The 24,382-nt window shown below is 39.4% G+C and overlaps 1 protein-coding gene across 1 annotated transcript in view; it reads left to right on the top strand.

Moving 5' to 3' along the window:
* Window positions 1–24,382, top strand: part of MYLK (myosin light chain kinase) — a 223,972-nt gene that overhangs the window by 74,391 nt on the left and 125,199 nt on the right. Inside the window, exons 3-5 of the mRNA XM_009274992.2 lie at window positions 18,328–18,535; window positions 20,365–20,413; window positions 23,820–23,985. Of these exons, the coding sequence (XP_009273267.2) occupies window positions 18,328–18,535; window positions 20,365–20,413; window positions 23,820–23,985 (423 nt within the window). The remainder of the gene's footprint in view (window positions 1–18,327; window positions 18,536–20,364; window positions 20,414–23,819; window positions 23,986–24,382) is intronic.

Below are 24,382 nucleotides of genomic sequence, written 5' to 3'. Positions count from 1 at the left end.
CTCTCTCTCTCTCTCTCTCTCTCCCCCCCCCCCAATTCTTTTGGATTTTGAGATGGAAGAAATTAAAATCACATGAGGAACCTGACAATAAAGTGCTGTGTGATTTAATTGCATCTACCTGCTCCCAGTTCGAGTTGGGGGAACCAACAAACTGACTCTGAACAGTTTATTGTAGATATCTGTTTTGTGATCACCTGCTACTGTGATGTATCATCATAAAGCAGGGCTTTGTGTCAGCTAAAGAAGGCAACTGTGTCTGTTTAAGGATTTATCCATAGGGATATCCATAGGGTTGATTTTTAAGAAAATTTACTTCAAGAGTAGGGATTTCTGGACTTGCTATTTTTCTATACTCCTTAAATAGAAAGCAGAGAAAAATTTCTTAAATTATGTATTGACAAATTTGCAGAGGAAGAGGAGATATAAAATATTCATATTGTGGTGTAAAGGAGGTTCAGTCTTTTACAAAAGTAATGATGGAATAAATACCATGACTAATCATACAGTCCACCGTTTAGGGATGGTAAGATAAAAATGTCTGAAAAAGGAATAGAAGAAAATCTAGCTTTTTCCCAAGAGAAAAACAGCTAATCAGCATATCCTAAATAGCTGAACAAAGATATGTTCAGAGATTGAGTCCGTGTAAATCAGGGTAGAAGCGGTCAGTATCATTCTTATTTTTCTTGTCCCATGATGGTTGATCATGAATCTCTCAAATTTCAACCAAGTCTTACTAGATTCTTCAATTCTGCTTTTAATTTGAAAAATATCATCATATTTTCCAGGCTAGACTCCCTTGCTCCTCTGGGCCAGTGCGTAAGTCTTTGTTGTGGTCAATTCCACTGGCAATAAAACTCATCATGTAGCATTGTGCTTTCTTATTTAAATAAATGTTCTTAGTAGTACATGAAACATGACTGCAACTTATCATTATTATGTTTTAAATTTGCTTTTTTTTTGGGAATTATGCATTTGACTCCTTTCACAGTCATAATAGGTTTAAAGGTTAAAGAAGACCTAGTAACTGGAATAGTGTGAGTGGTTAACTTTCTTTTCCTTGTGCTGCAATAGCCTATAGAGGCGTGAGAGGGATGAAATGGGGAAAAGTGGGGTTTTCTTGTTTGTTTGTGTTTTTATTCCAGAAATATGCCCCTAGCTGGAAAAAGTTGTAAATTTCCTTTTTCTAGCTGACCCAAAAGGTAGGATGGAATGCTTATCATCAGACATGCATTTGGCTAACTAGTAATATATTTGCCTTCTCCCATCATAAGCAAGGCTTCAACTTTACTCCAGCACCTTGCCTTCATCTGGCTGATGAAACCACAAAGGTCAGGGCGGGGTTCAGTGCTATATGTAACTATGAGAGCACGTAAAATAGCAAAGTATGCATTTGACTGTCTATAAATGTGTCCCTGAGAGTTTGACCTAAATTACACCAAATCACGCTTTTTGGTACAATTCTGCTTTTCCCCTGTAGGCAAAGAAAGTAGTCATTAATAGACAGCAAGCATGATGCATTCAGAATCTTTGCAGAAGGCCACATGTGGAGAAGGTTTATAATCAAAACACATCATTACTCATTGCGGTTTTGCTCAGTCCATACTCACTCTAGCACCTAGACTCCAAAGCTAAAAATTTCTGCTTTTGACATGTTACTTGGCTCTGTTCACTCACGGATACAGTATGAAGTTTGGAAACCTACTGGGCAAAACCAGGCAACATACTTTTTTTTACATGTAACATCTGGACTCCCTAGCATTTAAGTGCATGCTGAACAGAAAATAACATTGCTGTGAATCGTGTGCAATTCAACCCATTCATGAAGGAGAGAAACCAGTTTGTCTGACAGGGAGCAGCAAGGGCTGGCTGCTCCCCAAAGGAAAGCAAGCCAGGAGCCGAGGGCGAGCCATGCACAGGCTGTGCCATCACCAATGGGCCGCAGTCCCACAGGCTCCGAACACAGCAGGTAGTGCCGTGTGCTCTAACGGGTCAGCTGATGGTCCTAGACATGGCAAGCAATGAACCAGGTTCAGGATCCAACCAGAGGGTACGGTCAGGAGCAAAAGTATGCAAGACCAGACTGTCCTTCCATAGGTGCCCAGTTCAGTTTTTAATGTGCAATCTGTAAGACATTTAATCACTTAAGACATTTAAGTGCAATCTGTAAGACATTATCACTGTGTTACTGGAGGTTACTGAATCTCTAGCAGGTGCCTGAAACAGCACATATTTCTGTGCCTAAGCTGCCAGAGTTCGTCGTTTAGTGTCTGGGGGCAAACATGCCTTCATCATGATTTTTAAGCCAAAATTCATCCGAGTTCATAGTTCAGCATCACATGTGAATACACATCTCTGTTCTTCTCTTATGTGGAGGAAATAATAACCTGTGGAAGAGGAGAGACGTTGATATGTTGGGGTAGTGCTAGATGAGGGAGACACTGCTACCCCTGTTGCTGTCAGAGGTTATGTGTCAAAGCTCTCTGCACTAGTAGGAGCCAGAAAGTCAAGGCATTCCACTGACTGGTCGTCCCTGAGATGACTAGTCCAGTATAAGGGCCTTGAATTGCCTGCCTAAATATGTTGAATTTATTCTTCTAGGAAACTTGACCGCCACGTTATTGGTTGGGAATTAAATCATGATTGTTGACTCACAAGTTAGTAACCTGACCTCTGGGCTAGCCTTCCCACATTAAGGATATGTTGTAGTGAGATCTAGAGATGATCTAAGCTCTTATGCCTTTCTTCTTCAGAGGAATTTTAGGAATATACACCACTCTGCATGAGAGAGTGAAAACCTGGCAATGTTCCATTAAAAAAACCCAAACTTTTTCTAGGCTTTCTGATGATGAAGATAGCTTTATTCTCTATAAATCAGTACATTGCTGTAAACCTGCAGCCAGACAGAACAAAGCAATCCTTGTCTTTTGAAAATACTGTGGCTAAAACTGGTACAAATCCCAAGTCAGCTTTGCATGTTTTTATTGCTTACATAGAGACCTTCGTAATTCATGTGCAGAATGAGGTGAAGTGGAAAAATAAATTATTTTATCTTTCTTTCTGAATTTTCCTTGTTTTTCTGCACCTTTTCAAAATATTGTAGTAAATGTTACTCTGTGGAATATACTATTTATTATAAATACAACAGCTGAGCTTACTAAAATACTCACTAAAAGTTATACTATATGCCAATGTGTAATGTATACAAGAACTTTTCATTTAAAGATGACAACAATCTGCACATGTAGCCCAAAGAAAATGGAGAAGCAAAGACTGACAAATTAAATAATACTGTTCATGGTTACTTGGCTTTTGGTGACAGAATATTGAGCTTACTTCATCCAGCTCTGTGTTCTCTTGACTCATGTTGAATCAGAATGGTAATTTTCCTCTAGCTGCGCAGTAGAGTGAAATTATAACTGTGTGGCTTGAGAGGTTGCCATTCTTTCCATGTGCCCCATAATACACAAACAAGCCTATAGTTATGGTGCATGTATTATTTAAATTGCTTTTGCAAAGCTTAGAATATTAGTGTAATGCACACTATTTTGTAAAAGCTTTGTAAAAGCACTGCCCCACACGCAGTAGTATCTGATATCTCGTATCTGAAATCTAACTCATTTATATCACATTCCCATACTCATCAGGCAAACAATGAATAAATAAATTTTTTGTTTTGTGAACACCCTGGAACAAGAGTTCAATACACTTAGGCTTGATTCTTTTGTCTATATAAATTCTGGTGTTCCTTTATAAAAGAATAACTCGGCAGTTTGTCTCTACAGGGAGGCAAATATAAATATTTTAAAGCAAAGTTATGTTAAAAGCCAGGGCACTGGAAGAAAAATTATGATAAAATTTTGGAAATACAGATTAAAGAACTATGGTAAATGGTATTGATTTTTGCTTATTTCATAGTACCACTTTAAAAGCCTAATTCAACTGGAGTCCTAGTGTATGTTTGCTGATAGTATTTAACACGTACACAGGCCGGACTAGAGTTGGACCCTTCTCTGATGACCTTCCTAGCTAAAATAACAGAGGAAATAGTCATTGTTACCCCCTTGACATTCATGTGGAGTACTGAGGCACAGTGAGATTTATTGGTTTGTGCAAGATGACGCGGAAATACATGCCTGGATTCAGAACTGAACTGCTGTCTTCCAGAAGTTCAATTCCCTTCCAGTACCTTAGACATGAACCTAACCTTATTGGAGATAAATAGCTTCTGATTTTGGAAAATAAAGTTAAGATTTGCAATAGGTGCAAATATCACCAATATCTAGGTGACTGCTGTTGGATTAAGAACATCACTTAATGAAAACACAACGCCAGAATTAGGTTCTTGGTGCCTTGACACAAAAGCTAGTTTGTTTGCCTGTTGGGATATGCTAATGGACAGAAGTGTAGACAAAGATTTGTCTGCTCGGGAGACTATTACATGCTCATAGGTTTAGTGGAAAACATCATGTCGGATTTGTTCAGATCTCTCAATAGGAATGCCAGCAACTGCAGTTAAGTGAAGCTCTATTGAAAGCATATGCAGAGTAAGCACTTTTTCCACAACCTAAACACATGTAGCTATTTTTGAGTGCACGTGCATGTTGCTCTTACCAAGATCACAGCAATTTTAGTTTTGAGAGAAAGCATTAGAAAGAAGACACAAGCCCACAAAATTTCTCTTGAACTTAGCATGTCTATAAATATTTATTTTGAACTGTTGAACTAGAAATTTATAGCCACATCAATTTATACTTAGTATTTCAGTTAGTGCTTTGAGGGTTTTTTCTTTTAAACAGTTGTTGCTCAGCCCTTGATTTTTATTTTAAACACATCAGTTTGTATATTGTACTGTATGAGTTATCTCTGCTAAGCTGTTATTAAAAAGTATATGTGTGAAGCCTGGAAAGCTTATAAATGTTACATATTATCACAGGATACAAAACATCACTGACAGTTGGTAATGAGCAGTTGATGTTTTGCAATAGCCTTATGTATGGAAGTCTTAATTATTTAATGCATAGCAGTAAGGTACATGTAGCGGAATAAACAACGCAATGAGAAATGCTAGATGTTTAGGCTGTCCAATACATTCCTATCTTCACAATCCAACATTGCATTTTATACCTCTTTGTAATCACGAGTTCTACTTTTTAATGAAATTTGAAACAAACAACATTTCACGCCCAGTGTGCTTGCCAGCCCTACCAAATAGCATTAACAATGAAGCAGTACACATAACTGAGGAGAATTTTTATAACCTATCCAGAGTACTGCCTTTGCCAGCAGCATTCATCACTATCAGCAGACAGTCTTTAAATGAACATACAACTGTGCAGTCAACTCAGCAACAAAATCTAGTTTTAGCATTTTCTGTGGCCACTGCCAGACTCCTAAATTGCAGGAAATAAATCTTGTCTGGCTGGAAATTGATAAGGTACGGACATGTTCATTCGGAGCAAAGACTTTTTGTTACCACCTTATATTCCAGATGCGGATTCTTGCCCTTAATTATGAATTTCATAGCTCCAAACTTATTTTCCAGTAGCTGCGTGTTTTGGGCGCAGAAAGCAAGCACCTATTTTCTTTTTTTTATTAATTTTCCACAGTAGGTTATGCATACTGTGCGTGCACATGTAAATTTATAGAGATTCCTTACCTGTTGATAGCATGTATTGATATTGAATTCCTAAGAACAGCATCCCCAAGCTAGGAAAGTATGAAGCTCTCTTGGTCAGTGGAATAGCTCCTACAAGAAGGTAGGGCCGCTAGCATTCAGTGACACGTAAAATAAACTCACATCCTACTAAGACAGAAATTTCATATCGGTAAGTAAAAAAAAAAAATCTTTTTGTCTTCCAGAAATAATATGCAATGGAAAAATTAGTTTTTTGCAAGTGTTATTACAGTGAATGATGATCATTCTCTTGAGAAAGGAAAGAAACAGAGTGGATTGTCATCTTTAAAAAGTGACTGCCAATTCAAACCCCAAATATTATTGTTATGAAGGGATCATTGCTCTGAAAATAACTGAAGCTGTTTAGTTTTGCTTTTTTCATGTGGTATCAGCAGAGTTTTTTGACCTGATGATGTCCCAGTCTCAAGCTGTGGCTCAGAGTGTCTGGATTCTGTGATCAGTTCTGTGAGATAAAACAGCTAAATGTTTACAGTTTTCCTTCTAAGTGGGGACATACACACATTTTGCCAATGACAGAGCGAAATGTTGGTGTTAATTTTATCCTGTACTTAGAATCATAGAATCATTGAGGTTGGAAAAGATCTCTAAGATCATCGAGTCCAACCGTCGACCCAACACCACCATGTCCACAAAACCATGTCCCTAAGTGCCTCATCTACACGTCTTTTAAATACCTCCAGGGATGGGGACTCCACCACTTCCCTGGGCAGCCTGTTCCAATGTTTCACCACTCTTTCAGTAAAGAAATTTTTCCTTATATCCAATCTAAACCTCCCCTGGCGCAACTTGAGGCCATTTCCTCTCGTCCTATTGCTTGTTACTTGGGAGAAGAGACCAACACCCACCTCGCTACAACCTCCTTTCAGGTAGTTGTAGAGAGCGATGAGGTCTCCCCTGAGCCTCCTCTTCTCCAGGCTGAACAACCCCAGTTCCCTCAGCCGCTCCTCATAAGACTTGTTCTCCAGACCCCTCACCAGCCTCGTTGCCCTTCTCTGGACACGCTCCAGCACCTCGACGTCCTTCTTGTAGTGAGGGGCCCAAAACTGAACACAGTATTCGAGGTGCGGCCTCACCAGGGCCGAGTACAGGGGCACGATCACATCCCTACTCCTGCTGGCCACACTATTTCTGATACAGGCCAGGATGCCATTGGCCTTCTTGGCCGCCTTGGCACACTGCTGGCTCATGTTCAGCCAGCTGTCAACCAGAACCCCCAGGTCCTTCTCTGCTGGGCAGCTTTCCAGCCACGCTTCCCCAAGCCTGTAGCGCTGCATGGGGTTGTTGTGGCCCAAGTGCAGGACCCGGCACTTGGCCTTGTTGAATCTCATCCAGTTGGCCTCGGCCCATCGATCCAGCCTGTCCAGGTCCCTCTGCAGAGCCTTCCTACCCTCGAGCAGATCAACGCTCCCGCCCACCTTGGTGTCGTCTGCAAACTTACTGAGGGTGCACTCGATCCCCTCATCCAGATCATTGATAAAGATATTGAACAAGACCGGCCTCAAAACTGAGCCCTGGGGAACACCGCTCATGACCGGCCGCCAACTGGATTGAACTCCATTCACCACAACTCTCTGGGCCCAGCCGTCCAGCCAGTTTTTGACCCAGCGCAGGGTACACCTGTCTAAGCCGTGAGCCGCCAGCTTCTCTAGGAGAATGCTGTGGGAGACAGTGTCAAAAGCCTTGCTGAAGTCCAGGTAGACCACATCCACAGCCTTTCCCTCATCCACTAGGCGGGTCACCTGGCCATAGAAGGAGATCAGGTTGGTCAAGCAGGACCTGTCTTTCATGAACCCGTGCTGGCTGGGCCTGATCCCCTGGTTGTCCCGCTCATGCCTTGTGAGCGCCCTCAAGATGAACCGCTCCATAATCTTCCCCAGCACCGAGGTCAGGCTGACAGGCCTGTAGTTCCCCGTATCCTCCTTCCGGCCCTTCTTGTAGATGGGCATCACATTGGCAAGCCTCCAGTCGTCCGGGACCTTCACCGTTAACCAGGACTGCTGATAAATGATGGAGAGCGGCTTGGCGAGCACCTCCGCCAGCTCCCTCAGCACTCTCGGGTGGATCCCATCCGGCCCCATAGACTTTTGAGCGTCCAGGTGGCGTAGCAGGGCATTGACTGCTTCCTCTTGGATTACGGGGGGTTCATCCTGTTTGCCATCCCTGTCTTCCAGCTCAGGGGGCCAAGTCAGAGGGCTTCCTAGTGCTTGTGCTTGGTCTAAACAATCTTTATGTACCTTTCTGAATTGTTACTGAATGAAGGATTCACAACAGAAAGTAAAAACCTTTGTCAAGTGTTAAAAGCTAAGCTTTTTGTGGTGGGAAGAGGGGAGACAGTTTCCCAACAATTTATTTTTATTGTGTTAAACTGTTTTATGTTTCAGCCTTTCTTCTAGTGCTGCCAAAAAAAATTTATGAACAAAAGTAGCGGCAAACACAGTAAATCAGTCTGTCCTGTTGAAGTGGAAGTGAAGGAAGTGGCTGTCCTGTTGAAGTGGAAGGAAGCTCCTGTTCTGACAGCTCTCGCAACACAGTGAAACTCTGGTCTGATTTTTCAAAAATCTTGTTTTCTGTAGCAAAGATTGCTGCTGCTCTGAAATGAACACTGGTCCTATCAGGAAACTTCTGGCATGCTCCTAAACTCATTGCTACTGACTTAAAGCAGCTGCTTCATTTAGTAGTATTTGATAGACATCATGATTCAGAATCACCAAAGATGGGGAGGAAGAGAAGGATAGGGAAAGAGAGCACATTTTAGAGGTTTACTGGGCTATGTGGAACAATTAGCAAGAGCCTTATTTCCGTTCAGCAGTCACAGTTGTTCCCCTTTGAACTAATTTACATTCTTACTGCATAATCCTAAATGACCCATAACCACGCACACAGATCAACTATTTCTTTGCATTTTTTGGCATTTTAAGCTATTCAAACTATTCAGCACCTCATAAAATTTAACACTTTTAAAAAGGCCGTAACATCAGTTGGTCCATGGGAAGAAAGCTTCCTCTTTGCAGTTTGCTTTTTTTTTTCTTTAAGGAGAGACTCAGAAGCAGAGAATTCTCATTAAAATTGATGAGGGTTTCACCCAAGAGAGGGCTGCAAAGTTTATTTTCCCCATTTTGTTGAGAGCTCTGGTGCTTGCCCTTGCCTTTGAAATCTTTTTGGCCCATTCTACAGACACCTCTGTTCTGCAGACCTGTATGGCAGTATTGAAGTTACTGAGAGCTGACAGAGTCGTATCTTATTCTGTTGCTCACTTTCTCCTATGGTGGTGAGTTAATGTTCTCTTACTTGCAAGACTATTTCACATGCTTCTTGTTTTGCTGCCCAGACTCTGGACCTATTCTGTCTGGACCGTCTTTACTGTTACTCGATACTGTGCACTTTGATACCTGTATACAAATGCATTAATATGATGATGATGGCTTCAGTCATTATTCAGGGTAAGAAGAGCAGCTGCCCTCCTGTGCTGCAACTTCAGTTCAGTCTTTGCATTGATTGCTGCAGTAGCAAATTTGTTAGCAAGGAGGAAATATGGTCAGAGTATTTGATCTAACATTACTAAATGTGGAAAGCTAATTTCCTTTTAGTGTGAGTTTGGCAAAGTCTCTGAGTGTCTCCATGTCTCAGATCCTCAGCTATGAAGTCAGAGTGACATTTTCCCGCATGACAGCTACCTGTTTTGGAACTGAAATTGTCTTCAGTTTGTACATAACTCAGTATCCTGCACACTCCTCCTTGACAAAGTGTCAGAATTTCACCACTTTGCAGAGACCTTGTCATCTTTGTGTGCCAGTGTAACTCATAAAAATGTGCAACAGCTACAAGGGAGTAGGAGGGAGCCAGGAGAGCATCTGGGTGGCAATGGGAGAAATAGCCTAAGCTTTCTCCTAGACTTTATCCAAGGTTTATGGCATCTGACTGCTTTTGAATTGCCAACCTAGACAGACATTTTTTAAAAGGGAAAAAATTGGACAATGACTAAATATAGATATAGATATAAAGATGGACAGAGGTTCAGTCTACTTATAATCCCATCTTAAGTTCAGAAAAGTTGTATTTACAGAAAAAAAAAGGTCCAGGTGAGCTATATGGGTGGTTTGCATAAAACTCTCCTCATGCACTTAATGGCTACAGGTCAGCTGGCTGCAATGTGGGGAAAGTAAAAAGGCAGATGTTGCTGCTGGTAGAATGATTTATTAAAGCTCTATCAAAAAAACACTGCCACCCTGAGACTGCAACACCTGTGTGAAAATGCCCCCATTAGTGTAACAGAGGTTTACAACCTCTGATTCACTTCCTGATTGACATTACAGCTACACAGAAATGTGTTTCTCAATGCGGTGTGTTCACCTCATGTCCACTATACTGGAAAGAGTAGAGTCCATCTTGATAGTGTTTTGTATTTCATCTGAATGATGTTTCAGGTTATTTTGGGGCTGTCTGAAGGCTCCTATAACAATGTTATTTTAAATGCAATAAATTTAAACTTATTCTTTAAATGAAATAAAATCTAATTTAGGAAAAGCACCTATGCATGTGATTAATTCCAAAAGACTTAAGTAGGGCTTAAGCATTTTCTTAAGAGCTGCATTAATTGGCGCTGGTGTTTGATCTTAGAAATTAAATAAACTCAAAGCAGCTTGACACCCAGCGCTGCTCTGAAATTCCACTTGAGTCCTTCAGAAATAATTTAGGACAAATGGACTTGTAGATGTTACAGTACCTGGGAAAGCAATGCTTTATTCAAACAGCTATACTCCAGTGACTGAGCACAAAGTCCATACTCCGTGCACCTCTGGGAACTCTCCACACTGAATTTTACAAAAAAATATGATTAAATGTAGAAGATTGAAGAAGAAATGATCCGCAGCTGCTGTCTGCTTTTCAGTTAGCAGACCATGTCTTCCATGGATAGGTCATAAATTCTTCCCTGCTGGGAGTATCATAAATGCTGATTCCCCTAAAGAACTGTGGTAGTATGTGTAGTGTTCAGCACCTTTGCAGTCTGCAAAAAGGGGTTGAATAGTGAGATAACAAAATTTGCAGATAATGCAGAACTACTTTAAAGAGTGAAAACTAAAATTGGTGGGGTGCCATCTGCAAAAGGATCTCATGCTGTTTAGTGCCTGGGCTATAAAACATCAAATGCCATTTGACGTTGATGAGTACAAAGTAGAAAAATAAAATATGCTTAGTTCAATTTTTATTAGCTATTACTATTCAAAAGAGAGATCTTGCCCTGAACAGCTGACTAATCAGCTCAAGGTGGGAAAAATAGCAAATAGTGTTAAAAAAAATTTGGAAAGAAAAAAACCCCAACAGGCTGCTGTGTCAATCTAGAAATCTGTGAGTTCCCACATTTTGGATGCTATATGCAGTTCTGATGTGTCCTCATCTCAGGCTAGAAAAGACAGAAAATTTGACAAAGATTATCGAAGGTGTTTCATGGCTCCTAATACAAGCACAGATTAAAAAACAAGGGCTCTTCAGCTTGAACAATACAAGCAGACAAGGATTTGAAACAGGTTTATACAATTATGAATGACATGGAAGTGAATAAAGAATGTTTATTTGCTATTTTCCAAAATATAAAAAACCAGGAAGCCACTATTGTTTCTTGTATGTACAATAGGTAATGCTTTGAAGTGAGCTATGTTTAGTCCTAGTATGCATTCCGTTTTTGCTTTAAATGAGGCAATTGTAGATTCTAGACTGCTCCGTAGAAGAGGTAGGTTATTTGCTTTGTTTGCAAGGTCATAGCTAAGTCTCCAAATATTTAACATTTTCATGTTTAACCTTGCCAGGCAAGTTCTCTGTTTTAGAAGGAAGCTTTTAAAATGGATAAACTATTCTTGAGGTATGGTTTGTGTGTGTTTAAAGTCTCAGAAGGAGCTTAACAATGTATCATGTCCACTTTCCTTTATCAAGAACATCTGCTGTTCATTTGTTAAAGCAAACTGCAGCTTGAGCCTAACAGAAGCTTTGTTACAAGACTTACAAAAGAGCTGTGCTGGCCAGAACCATGTTTCCCACCTGCACTAACCAAAAAATTTAAATTAAAATAAAACTGTACCACCTATTAGGTGGGGTTGTGTTCATGATGTTCATGTTGTAGTGTCCATGGTTTTGTAGTATTTTTTTTCCTAAGACTGACATTAAGAGTTCACATCAGTATGAACTATTACAACAAGAAGTGGCTTTTTTTCTTGTTAGAGAGCACAGCTCTGCCCACATAGACAGAGCATGTGTTACGGTGTATCCAGTTCTTAGCATCCTCTGCTAAGTTTGCCCTGAAGTAATTCATTCCCCTCACAAGTCGTTTGATGAAGGTCCAGATCCAAAAACTCTTGGCTCTTGATTCAAGGAAGATAGAGGACACTGGCTAGAGTCTGATGACTATGGGAAACACCTCTTTTTTTGTAGGACCTAGGATGAGCCACATCCACAGAACAGCAGTTACTGTCTGGATTGAACCTCTTGGGGCTGCATGAGAGCCTTCAACTGTATGACCTTCAGATGAGCCCATCTAATACATAACTTGCAATAAAGTGAATAATATTCCATTTTTGCTGATACCTAGACATTGGAAGAAGAGGTACACTATACAGTCTCTACCGCATTTCACGTGTAAGTGCTATACATTGTTTTTTCCTATATCTTCACTTCTTCAAGTAAAATTACACTTACAAAATTTGTCATGCTACTTAATCACGTTTCTTCTGCTGCTTTCTTGATACAATCTGATGGATCAATACTCTTAAGTTTTGCAAAAGGTGCAGGCAGTTCACACCCTGCCAGTAACGAATATTTGCTAGGCCAAGTCCCTTCTTTTTTTGTGTCAGGCTTTTGTTTGCAGGCAGCAGAATAAAGGTCAAAGTTTGTCAGATATCCTGAATGGTTTTCCACATCTCCCTTGATGTCTCCTCCTGGTGTGACTTCTAATGATCTGCCCAAAGCATACACTTTGGCGCTCAATGGTAACATCTGGCAACTATAACTGAGGCTATCCTCTTTTTATCCCTTTGCAACTTCTGATCTCTGTGGCCTTTTCTGAGATGTAGTTCCCAGAAATGACTGGTTTCTGGTTGAAGGTGGGCATGGAAAAGAAGATAGGCTACAAACCCTTCTCAAAAAGTTACCTCACTCTCTGGCATTCCTAAATGTTAAGATAGGCAGGCAGCCAAATAAGCAAAACACCTGCTGTTCTTCTAAAGGAGATCACTGCTGTCAGACATCATCTACCAACCCACTGGCCAGTCTCTCTTAAAAGTCCATGCTTGTCCTATCCACTGTGGATGTGGGAAACAGTTTATTCTCTTCTGCTTTGCAGGTACCTTTATGCATTAGAAAACATTTGTCATTGCTGCCATTCTTCTTGTAAGACTTGTTACCCAGGTCATGCAAACTTTGTTTTCATGTTGTTTTAATGCTTCCAGACACTACAGTCTAACTATAAATGTGCTAGCTACACTACTAGCCATCAGCGTTTTTAATAAATTATTTCTCTGTGTTGCAATGAATGAGATACAGGCTGAGCATCACTTTTAATAGCTTCACGGACTGCATATCCCTAAAAGTCTCAAGACAAGTGGAAAAGTCTATTTTTGCATAACCCTTTATCAGTGCGCATGTTAATTAAAACAACAAAAACTTCCATACATTTTCTCTAAGAAGTATATTCTGTATTTTTCTGTCTTAAATATAAATGGGCAGTTACGATACCAAGTTCTTCTCACTGAGAACCAGGTGTCAAAAAGCAGTGTCACTTAGCTGCAGGAGCAGCAAACCTGCTTATTTTAGGATGTTAAATACTACTTACTACACCCTGTTATCCTTTCAGCCTATAAAGGGGACAGCCTTCCTCAAAAAGCAGCCGGGTATGCGAATTGGGTTGAAAGCTACATTTTAAATAGCGTATGAAGTATAAAAAGTTGAATAGAGAGTATTTCTGTCTTTCAAAGGTAAATTCAAAATTGATTTTCTTTAGATGGATTGAACTACCCTAATACAACTGATTCTTTTATTCAATGATTGAATACTTTATATACATAGGTATTAATTCTGGATTTCGTGGAATTAAAGGCAAAGGTAGTCTACAGAAATAGCAGCACAGCTGAACGCTATATGCTGACAGGATCTGGATGTTTTAAAATTCTGACTTCATGGGAGAAGGATTGTCTCTTGAGATGAATTTTAGTCATTAGTGGAATTCATATTGCAGCATATGAAATCATCTCTATGAGGGGAGTTATTTTGAATAGTAACTGCATAACAGTTGTATCATTGCCAGCCTTAGCACAGCTTTTGATGTGCCTGTCTATATATGATGTAATTTGGGGGGATTTTGCAAACCAAGACATCCTTTTGATAGCTGTTTTCTTCCTGATCTCATTGCTTGTGTGTTGAAGGGACCTTAAGCAGCAACATGGGATATTTATCTAGTCCTTAACATCGAGCACTGAAGAACTCAGCCAGTATAGCGAACGTAATGCTAGAATACGTCATGTAATGTCTACCATCATTTCCAATAGTCTTAAGGTGTTACTGTCAAAGTGAGCAACACTCAGTAATAGTACACACCCCATCACTGTTTTACAGTTACTTACACTTTGGTCTATTGTCACTTATGGCTGACTCTTTTTGGGTGCTGTGGGTTTGTGTTCATTGTTAACCTCACTGGAGCCAGCAACAGTTATTACAAAGCAGGATATGACTTTGAAGTTGAAAGCATGAGCCAAAAGAGTGCATCTCATTGCCCTAAACTGCTACTGCAACTGTGACGCATTTAAGTAGGCAAATCTATGTTTTTTTTAAATTGGTATATAAACAGCTCTTTTATGGAGCATAGATAGAGGCCAAATTTTAGAAAGTCTTTCCTGTGCTTTCGAACAAGAAAAAGGGTCACTGAGTATATTTGGCATTGGTGGTCACTGAATACCTTTAGGTTTGTGACAATGGGGACTAGTTTGTAGCAGCACATTTTTTAATAATACTATCCTTTAGTATACAGCTTCAATAGATTAGTTGTATTTTTTCTCCTTATTTCTTTTCTTTGGGAACCTAGCGCCATCCCTTTTCAATAGCATTCCCCCAGACCTAGATGCAGAACTGAATCTTAACTCTGGAAGTTTCACAGGCAACAGGTTCTCTCTCAGCTCTTTCCACTTGCTGTGTTGATGCATGGAGCAGAAGGCCTGTTTTACTGTAGCAGACTTTTCCAGGAAGACTCTAAGCAGTTGATGGGTCCAGACAAAAACTCAAAACTCATGTTTGTGCTAATACAATGGTTATTTGCTGCTTGCTGTCAATTTTCCACTTGTTAGTGTTGTAGAGCAGGTAAAGAAAAGCTGTAGCCTCACTGGGACTGGCAATACTCACACAGGCCAAGCTGTAAATAAAGGTTATAGCCTTCTCTGCTGGGCATTAAATAAGCAGGTAAATTTCTCTTTGCTGTGGATTTATTCAAGGCAGATGTTTTTAGTGAGCTCTGGAAAGGCTAGGGAGGAATATAAAACCTGCTGCAGTTCTGGAATTGATCCATTAGGATCAAAACCTGGTAACCAGTGATTCGTTTAAGGGTCCCTGACACTTTTATGGCAAGACTATGTATTTCAGAGAGGGCTGGCTCAGTTTGAAACACATTCCAAACCCAAACCTGAAATAAATCCTTGCAACAGAGCAATTCTGTAAACTTCTGCTTTCCCATCGTTTCATTTTTGACAAAAAAGGAAAGAAAAAAAATACAGAGTTTGGGAAGGGAATGACTCAACCTTTTGAAAGGAAATGGCACGCTGATCACCTGTGTTTGTAATTTTCTGTGTGGCGTTTCCTCAGTGTAGAGGTGTGGATGAACAAAATAATACAGACATAGAAAGCATAAAATAAACACACATGGAAGAAACGGAAAAATACTTAATGTAGGCTCAGCCGTGTGATACTGGAAGGACATGTTTAATGGTCTACCAGAGCTTGAGGGGTCAGGTAAAAATGGCCTTGTGTGGTCCAAGAGGGACTTAAGAATATGATAAAACAAAAAGAAAAATGGAAGGAAGACGTTTCCCGTTGCTTCAACTCCAGTTGTTCCCTGGGATAAGTGCTGGAAGGTTTATGCTTGGGAGCTTTGAAGCTAGGTTGAACAATACATAGAAGAAAATACCAAAAGGAATGATTGTGGATTGGAAAAAATAGTAAATATATTAGGTGATGTGTAATTGATGACTTGTATTCACAGGCCAGAATCTCAGCAGCTGTTAACAGATGTGGCTAGACTAATGTTAGTAAAGAGGTTGTGACGTAATGCACTGAAAAGGTGGTTCTTTCTTCACACCAGTTCAAGTACTACTCTGTCATTTTACTGTATTGTATTACTTGAAATAGCAGTTTCAAAGCCATTTTGCCTCAAATATTTCAAATTCAAGGAAATCTTAATATACAGTGAAGCAAAAATGAGAGGTAGAAACTCCATTCTAATATACTTTCTTGGCTTTGGGTAAATCACTTAATCTCTCTGTTGGTTTCTTAATCTAAAATGGAAAGATAGGTATGAGGGCATTGACACGTTAATAGTACGAAACAGTTCTTTGGTACAAGTCACTTTCTGTACCAGTGAGCACATTATCAACTAATAAGAGTTACACTACTGTAAAAATCTCATATTGATGCTTCACAACTCCCTTTTTCTGAAAATGAGATGTGCTGAGAAAGATATTCCTGGGATCCTGCCCTCTGAGTAAGCACTAAACCAATATGCTGGAGTAGTGTTAGGGGGCATGGTTGAGTGGGAGCTGCTGTCTTTCAGAAAGCACAGGAAAGAAAAGGCATGGCCGCAAACAGCTTTAAAAAACTGCTGTGGTATTTTTAAATGGCAATCGACTCCCCATTGTGCAGGATCCCACAATGTATTCTTCATGGAACATGGCTCTTGCTTAGGTAAAGACAGACTCAGAAAGAACTTGAGAAGTTTGTACCAGAAGTGGAAAGTTTCTCCAGCTTATTCAGCATATTCATGCTCTTGGCAAACACTGAAGTCCTCTCTATATATATTGAGTAAGTAGTGCCAGGAAGAAGAGGTCGCCACATCACTGACAAAATTAATTTGTCTGAACTGATACCCAAGGAATTAAAGGAAAGAGAAAAATTTCTGACAGCTGTAGGTTAAGCTCCAACAGATGGGAAACCCAGCTGGAGTGAGGTGGGGCTGGATTAAAAATGAAAGGTTTTGAAAGAAGTGAACTAAGAATGGGTAAGGTTGGTTGGCTAAAGATTGTAATTTGGAAAGTAAGTGCTGTGCAGTCAGAAGAAAGCAGAGCTGAAATGCAGATTGGAAACTGAGGGGAGAATGCTGGGAGGAATTTGCGCAAGCCACAACCAAGCCTTCTTCAAATTAAGACAGATCATCAATATTTTGCCCACCTGGAGGTTGAAGGGACTTCCTGTTCAGTTGCCAAGATTTGATAACGTAGTTCAAAATGCAACATTGCTCCTTTCCCAGGGAGCAAACACAGCCACAACTATTACTCATCCCAGCTCATCTTGATCCACTCAGTTACTTCATGACATGTAGGCAAAGGATCAAAGAGTCGGAAGATGGAGAGCTAACATATCAGAGTGGGGGAATAGGAAAGAAGGGGGAAATACTGTAATCAGGAGTTGTTATGATGACTGGGGAGGTGTGCTAACAGTTAATACATACTAAAGCGACCTTCAAAGAGGATGGCATCTCTTATATAAAGCAGAGGAAGAACCTTTGCCTGAGGAGTTAATTTTTTGGGGGAAACTGGTGTATGTCTGCTTTTCCCATTTTTTTAATGAAAGAAAGACACAGATCCTCAGCAGGTTTCAACAGCTCAATTGAAATCAATAACTCCGTTCTCAGTTATACCAACTGAGAATCTGCCTGCAAATCTGAAGGTATCATTAGTGCTATAGCAGGCAAGGACATATTAATACGGTACGGGGCTAGTTCATTTTGTTGAAAACTCTTCTTTGGGCTACCAGTAGACCACAAAACTCTGTAAGTTGAGCAGTGTATTGTGTGTGTACGTCTGGGTCTTTATAGTCCCCCTACCACCATAACATGAGAATGACACTTTCTCAAATTGCAACTCCTTATCTCCTGCTTTTAAAGATCAAGACAAAATTTGGTATGTGTCTGCATTTCTTGCCTGTATATTGTCAGGAGCACATTTGAAAACTAGATGGCTCCATACAGATTTACAATATAAGCCTAATCCTTGGCAACCATGCTAGAAATTTTTGGTCTATTCCTTGCAATCTTGCATACTTAGCGGTATAGTAGCACTACTGCCCTTGAGTCTCTGAACAATGGGGACCCAGGTGTCAGGATTCTTCGCTGGCACCGTCGCTATGCTTCTGCAGGTAAACCATTCTAGTGGGAAACTTTTCTGTGTATGTTTCTATCTGCCTGACTAGTCTTATGATTTTAACAGTTTGACTTATCCAAGAGTTTTTTCATTTCATTATGTTCTGCCATTTGGCTTGCAAAGAGTATGTGTTTAACAGCTCCTGTGTCAAGAACTTTCCACTGCATTGCTAAATGTCCAACATTTCTTCCTAATACCATCATCTGTTATGTTTGCCTTCTTTCTCCACTCTCTCTCACATCTTTCCAGGTCAGAGGCTACCCCGAGCCTCAGATCACATGGTACAGAAATGGGCATCCTGTCCCAGAGGGAGACCATTATGTCGTGGACTGCAGCATTCGGGGGATATTCAGCTTGGTAATCAAAGGTGTGCAGGAAGGTGATGGTGGTAAATATACCTGCGAGGCTGCAAATGATGGTGGGGTTCGTCAAGTGACCGTGGAACTGACAGTGGAAGGTAAGAGGATACTTATACTGTTGTTGCGATGATTACAGAGTTTAACTGAATGAACAAGCTGAGTCAAACTGTCTGGTTAAAATCACAACTGTACACACATGCTTTCTCACTGGTGCAAGAGTAAGAGTCATTAATTGCATTTCACAGTTTAAGACATTTTGCAGGGAGCTACATGTCTATAGCTAAGATAAAGCGTGCGTTCAGTTTCAGATGTGTATGATGATGCCCAGGTAACAGAAGACCTAGCTTTAAAGACTTTGCTATAAACTATGTAATTTTCATGGAAGCCACCACTCAGGACAGAAACAGAGGCCTGGAAAGTTAGCATATTCTCTCAGGCAGTAAAAACTGTGGCAATCTTGGTTGCTTCACAGCCTATCAGATAGGCAGACTGAGGCAATGGGTTTCTGGAGTTCTCCATGCATGCTTCCATTTGCTAAGCTGAATGCCTGGTTGTAATTGCATGCTTAATGTCACACGGGAAACAGCCAAGATCAAACCCAGGAATTTTTAAGAGAACATCTGCATATTAGATAGTTGCAAACTGCCAAATTTTAAATGTAGAGAATGACACAAAGCCAGGGAAGGATGGAAATCAATTGTACTGCTTCTCTCTTTGCAATGTGGTCATGTCAGAGATCTGTTGAATATCAAAGCTCCTCAGGTCACAACTTTGCGTTGAATACTTGAAGCAAAGCAAAAATCTGCAGCAGTCCTGAAACAATCAGCATTTGGGTTTATTTGGAGTCAAAATCTCTAACAGATATCCTCAGAGTACATGCTGAAGTATGCATAGATCTGGTATGATTGTTACTGCCTTCTGTTGTAAAAATCATGCAAAATCTTTTTTTCCCCTAGTTTTAAGTTGTGACAACTTTTATGTGTGACAACTTGCATGGAGGTGGAGGATTTTTTAAAGCTGTTTTTATATCATTTTTTCTGACCTGGGTTTTGCTGCAGTTTAAAAGCAATTTCATGGCAGTACCCAATGACTGAATTTCTCAGAGTTTAAGAATTACATGGTCTTTATTCTAAAAATCCTTCTATGCATCAAGATAGCAAAGCACAGATTTTTTCTGTTCTCAGCAAAGATATCTATGTGGGTCTGACTGCTACTTGAACAAATGAGTGACTGAAACACAATCTAGTCTTTCCATCCTGCATGGCTGTCCTGTCTGACAGTAATGTAGATTCTTATAAGGCTCTAGAACAAATTTTTTTTCAGAGCCATCAGAGCTGTTTGTTTCATGCTGCCACTCTGGAACTACCCCAGGCCACTACCCTTTTTTAATGTGCCAAAGCTACCAGGAATGCTGTGTGCAGTAGATGGCGCTGAGCTTACACGACTTCGTAGGCATCTCCCTATTGCTCACACCAGCAAGCATGATGAACTATTGTGCCTCAGAAAGAATCATTTTACAGAAAAGGTAGTCTGGGCTAGCACAGGACTAAAAAACAAACCAAGTAAAGTAAGACCTCTTTCAGAGTCCAAAAACCTTTTTTTGCTATCTTAATTTGAATTAGTGCTGCACTGTAGAAATTAGACACTGTTTCATTCACTTGTTTAAAAATATTTTCGCATGAATGACCTGCAGCGTTGTTACTACTGAGGCCAGGGGTTAGATGGTAACTCTGCTAAAACTTGTTTTTGAAATTGGAGAGCCTAACTTTGGACTACAGATGACATAACCTTATACTGCAGGTGTTGCATTTCTCCTTTATGTTTGAAATCTGGAGAAACGCATATTTTACATACTCTTTGGTACCTGTAATTCCCAATGGTCTTGCCAAAACTTCTGACTTCCTGTCTTTCTGTCCTATGCTTACAGGAAACTCCTTGAAGAAATACAGCCTGCCATCCAGTGCCAAAACCCCTGGGTAAGAAGTCCACTGGCTTTGATATTGTTTAACAGACACCTAAATATGTTTTGGTAGGAAAACAAGTAAAATGACTCTTTCTAAAGAATAACCACTTCTCCCCATTTTAAGTGCCTTTTGCATTTTGTCTTCAGCTGATTCACTTTAAGGGCCAGTCAAAAAGGGTTGGATTCTTGTCCAGTTCTCAGTAATTCCTCACTGGAAACGTATTCCCAAGGCTCCTTACCTGTGCAAGAATCAGAGGGAATGGAGGAAGCAAAGCCTGGTGGTTAATGACTCAGTCCTGCACAGCATTGCATTGGAATAGAGTAATTGCTTGGCATGATTTCTCACACTTGTGAGATGGGGCTGCAAGAATGGCTGGGCTCTCAGAAGCAGGGCAGTGCCAGCTACAGCAACATCTGAAAACAAACACTTCGATATTTGTGAACTCAAATGCTCTAAGTCCAAATCTCCATTTGTCCCAAGCAGAATAGCTACTATGAGAGCTGCTGTGTTAGTAAAATGGTTGAGGCTGTCAGGAAGACGTAAGCAGGTTGATACGGCTACTGCTCCCTCAGACTGACAGGAATTAATCTGGCTGAAAACAGAACATTCTGCTGGTATCTGCAATATTGCACCCTCCTGTGCTGCAGTATTGCACCTTCTTGTCTCTGCTCTCTGATATTCAGAAATCCTTCCCCACGTCTTCCATGACCTGACAGTCTCCTTATAAAGGTGAAACAAATACTGCTTTAAGAGTCATCAGTAAGAAATAAAAGCAACTGAAATCAGCATTCTGTCACCTATAATTTAAGTATTTCCAAGCGACACAGTGCGTAAACTGCAGTGCAGAAGAAAGAATTGTTCCGGTTTGGAGTAACTGTTAGCAAGAATGGGTTGATGGGGTGATCTACACTGGCACACAGAAGAGCCTTCTTGCTGTCATGTACTTTCTGCACTTCAGTAAGCATTTACAATTAAGTGAATGCCACTGTTTTAAAAGCCCCAGGCCTAATCCTTCCAACAGCTGAATTCATTTCTTTATAAGTAGCTTGAATTTAAGCAGAATTATTTCTGATTTATATCCCTGGGACTGAGTTGCCCTGGATGTAGACAAAAATACATGTTTCTGATTATGTTAGTGATCAGAATACAGATAGTTAAAACTGAAGATTTTAATTTCATCATTGGTATGAATATTGTTTATGTATGTTTTGAATTTTAAAATTAACTGAGATTACAACAGTGAAAATAGTAAGTGAAACTGAGTAATCAGGAAGGCTTTTACATGACAATGTGTGTATCACAAATGTGCTACAGAAATACACACATGCTAAATAATCAAAGCAAGAAAGGACAGTCGAGGTTGCTGTTAGGTTTTGTTATATGTTCAGACTTTCCAAAGCACTATCCTAATCCATTGCATTGCCTGGAGTTAGAGTGATTGCCCTCATTTTTCATTCTCATGTGTTTTACTTGTATTTAGTATTAATAATTTTATGGTATGGAAAATTTATGCCTTATATAAACAGGGAGGAGGGAAAAGAAAAAATATAAATGTTTCAGTTTATATCTAGTTTATATACCTAGGATATATCCTATATATACCTTTATATACCTAGGATATATCCTATATCCTAGGATATCTAGGAAACAGCCATAAAGCTGCAGGCTAGCTAGTAGTTGATTTTCCTTTAATGCGTTAGTATATGTGTATAGATATATAAATATGGAAACACCACCCAAAGATGGTCACTAAAAGACTTCTTTAATACACATTTATGCTCTTCTTTAGTGGTAGCATGAGGAAGATGACATTAAAAGCTATCAGATACTTAATTATATGATGAAGTATTTTCCATTTTAGCATATTACAGTCACCCTTCTCTCCCAAGACTTTTTGCTGGTCCTCTTGTCCATGTAAATCCTTTCATTATGGTATCGTCTCTTACTTAGAAACCTCGAGCTGCCTATATGGCAGCCATCATGTCTTGGCAGCACCTTGGACTAAGGCGATGCAGTCTCTGTTAGTATCTGACACCTGGTAGAAATGGTGAGGTATTGACACATCTTACTTGCATGTGGTAAAAGGTCATCTGGAAAAGAAGGTCTTGAAAATGGTTCAGTTTGCTCGAAACTAAAGGTTAAAAAAAAAAAGAAATCACCATCTGCCATCTGCTAATGTGTGTCTTTGTTGTACCAGGGCTTCAGAGCAAAGAGTGTGAGTGTTCCCTTTGACATTAACAGACCTGAAGTTGCACTTTTTTTTTTTTTTTTTTTTTTTTTTTTTTTTTTTTTTTTTTTTTTTTTTTTTTTTTTTTTTTTTTTTTTTTTTTTTTTTTTTTTTTTTTTTTTTTTTTTTTTTTTTTTTTTTTTTTTTTTTTTTTTTTTTTTTTTTTTTTTTTTTTTTTTTTTTTTTTTTTTTTTTTTTTTTTTTTTTTTTTTTTTTTTTTTTTTTTTTTTTTTTTTTTTTTTTTTTTTTTTTTTTTTTTTTTTTTTTTTTTTTTTTTTTTTTTTTTTTTTTTTTTTTTTTTTTTTTTTTTTTTTTTTTTTTTTTTTTTTTTTTTTTTTTTTTTTTTTTTTTTTTTTTTTTTTTTTTTTTTTTTTTTTTTTTTTTTTTTTTTTTTTTTGTTCTATAATACTGCTTGATGTTTTATGTTTTACGGCTGTGTAACTGAGGGTTTTGGACTGCAGTCACTAATGTCACTCTAGTTTCATTCCACATGCCGTTTCCCAGCAGTGCCATCCATGTAAGTAGAGCTGGGCATTTACACTTAACAGACATTCACCTGGGATGGGTGTACTTTGGTTTTATGCCCTTTTCATGTCTGCTTTGCAAATGTTGTAGTGAATGAGATTCCAAACAGAAGCCTTCCCCAAACCAAAAATCTTTACCAAGACATGTCAGAAATGTTGCAAAACCAAGTTGCTGATTCATAAATCAGAAATTACTGTGTCATTGCATTCAATGTCCAAACAAATTACATGCTAAAGAACAGCGAACAGTGAACAAGTATGCACAAATGATCTGTTAGGAGGCAATTAAGAAACAGAAAATGGGGAAAACTAAATGCATGCAGTGTTTCCTATGTTTGAAACCAGGAACATGCAGTGTTCCTGGTTTGCCCAGCTCTGCTTATAAGCAGCAAATTGTCCGCAAGATCTGTTATGTGAGTTATGTGTATGCTGGATGAGGGTGTGTAGCATCATACTATTCAGTTGCATGAGGAGTCAAGAGCAGTCATCACCAACATTTCCATTTCTTCCATTGGCCAGAAAAAATACTGTGTAACTACAATCTTGGTTACCACCAATTATATACCTTTGTTGGCAGATCACTGGTCTAAAATGCTTCCTGAAGTGTGCTCTAACCACAACAGCTTCCAGTTCTTCTGTAAAACCAGGATGTCAATTGTCTTTCCAGGGGAAGACTTAGTGTTCCATCTGTGGAGCATAGGCCAAGCATCTGGGGAGAGAGTCCACCCAAGTTTGCTACAAAACCCAATAGAGTTGTTGTGCGTGAAGGCCAAACAGGCAAATTCTCATGTAAAATAACAGGACGACCTCAGCCTCACGTAACTTGGTTTAAGGTATGATTTCCCCAAAAAATTAATGTTTTCTCTTTTGAAATTTTTTACTTGAAAGGATGAAATGCACTTGCCACTGCAAATTATCATGGTGAGAATTTACATACAAGGAGAGCCATATTCTTCCTCATTTTTATGCTGAATAAACTCACAAAAGATAATAGCATTCCTTCTCAATATAAACTTCTTTCTTACTGTCTCATTGTTGAAAATATTTGTACAAAAAAAATCATCTGAAAGCACCAAACAAGATCCAGGTTCCATTATAAAAATAGCGAGTATGGGACATACTTGCCCAAAGACCTTACTAACTAGATAAGAGAAATAGACAAAGGATGGGAAATATGAATGTTGTCATCATCTCTGTTTTATAGAGAAGGTCTGCAGGGATTTAATGCTT

Source organism: Aptenodytes forsteri, unplaced genomic scaffold, assembly GCF_000699145.1.
Source record: "Aptenodytes forsteri isolate BGI_AS27 unplaced genomic scaffold, ASM69914v1 Scaffold255, whole genome shotgun sequence".
NCBI classification, from domain to species: Eukaryota; Metazoa; Chordata; class Aves; order Sphenisciformes; family Spheniscidae; genus Aptenodytes; species Aptenodytes forsteri.
The sequence above is the reverse complement of the archived record's forward strand: the minus strand, read 5'-3'. Positions and strand labels throughout refer to the sequence as shown.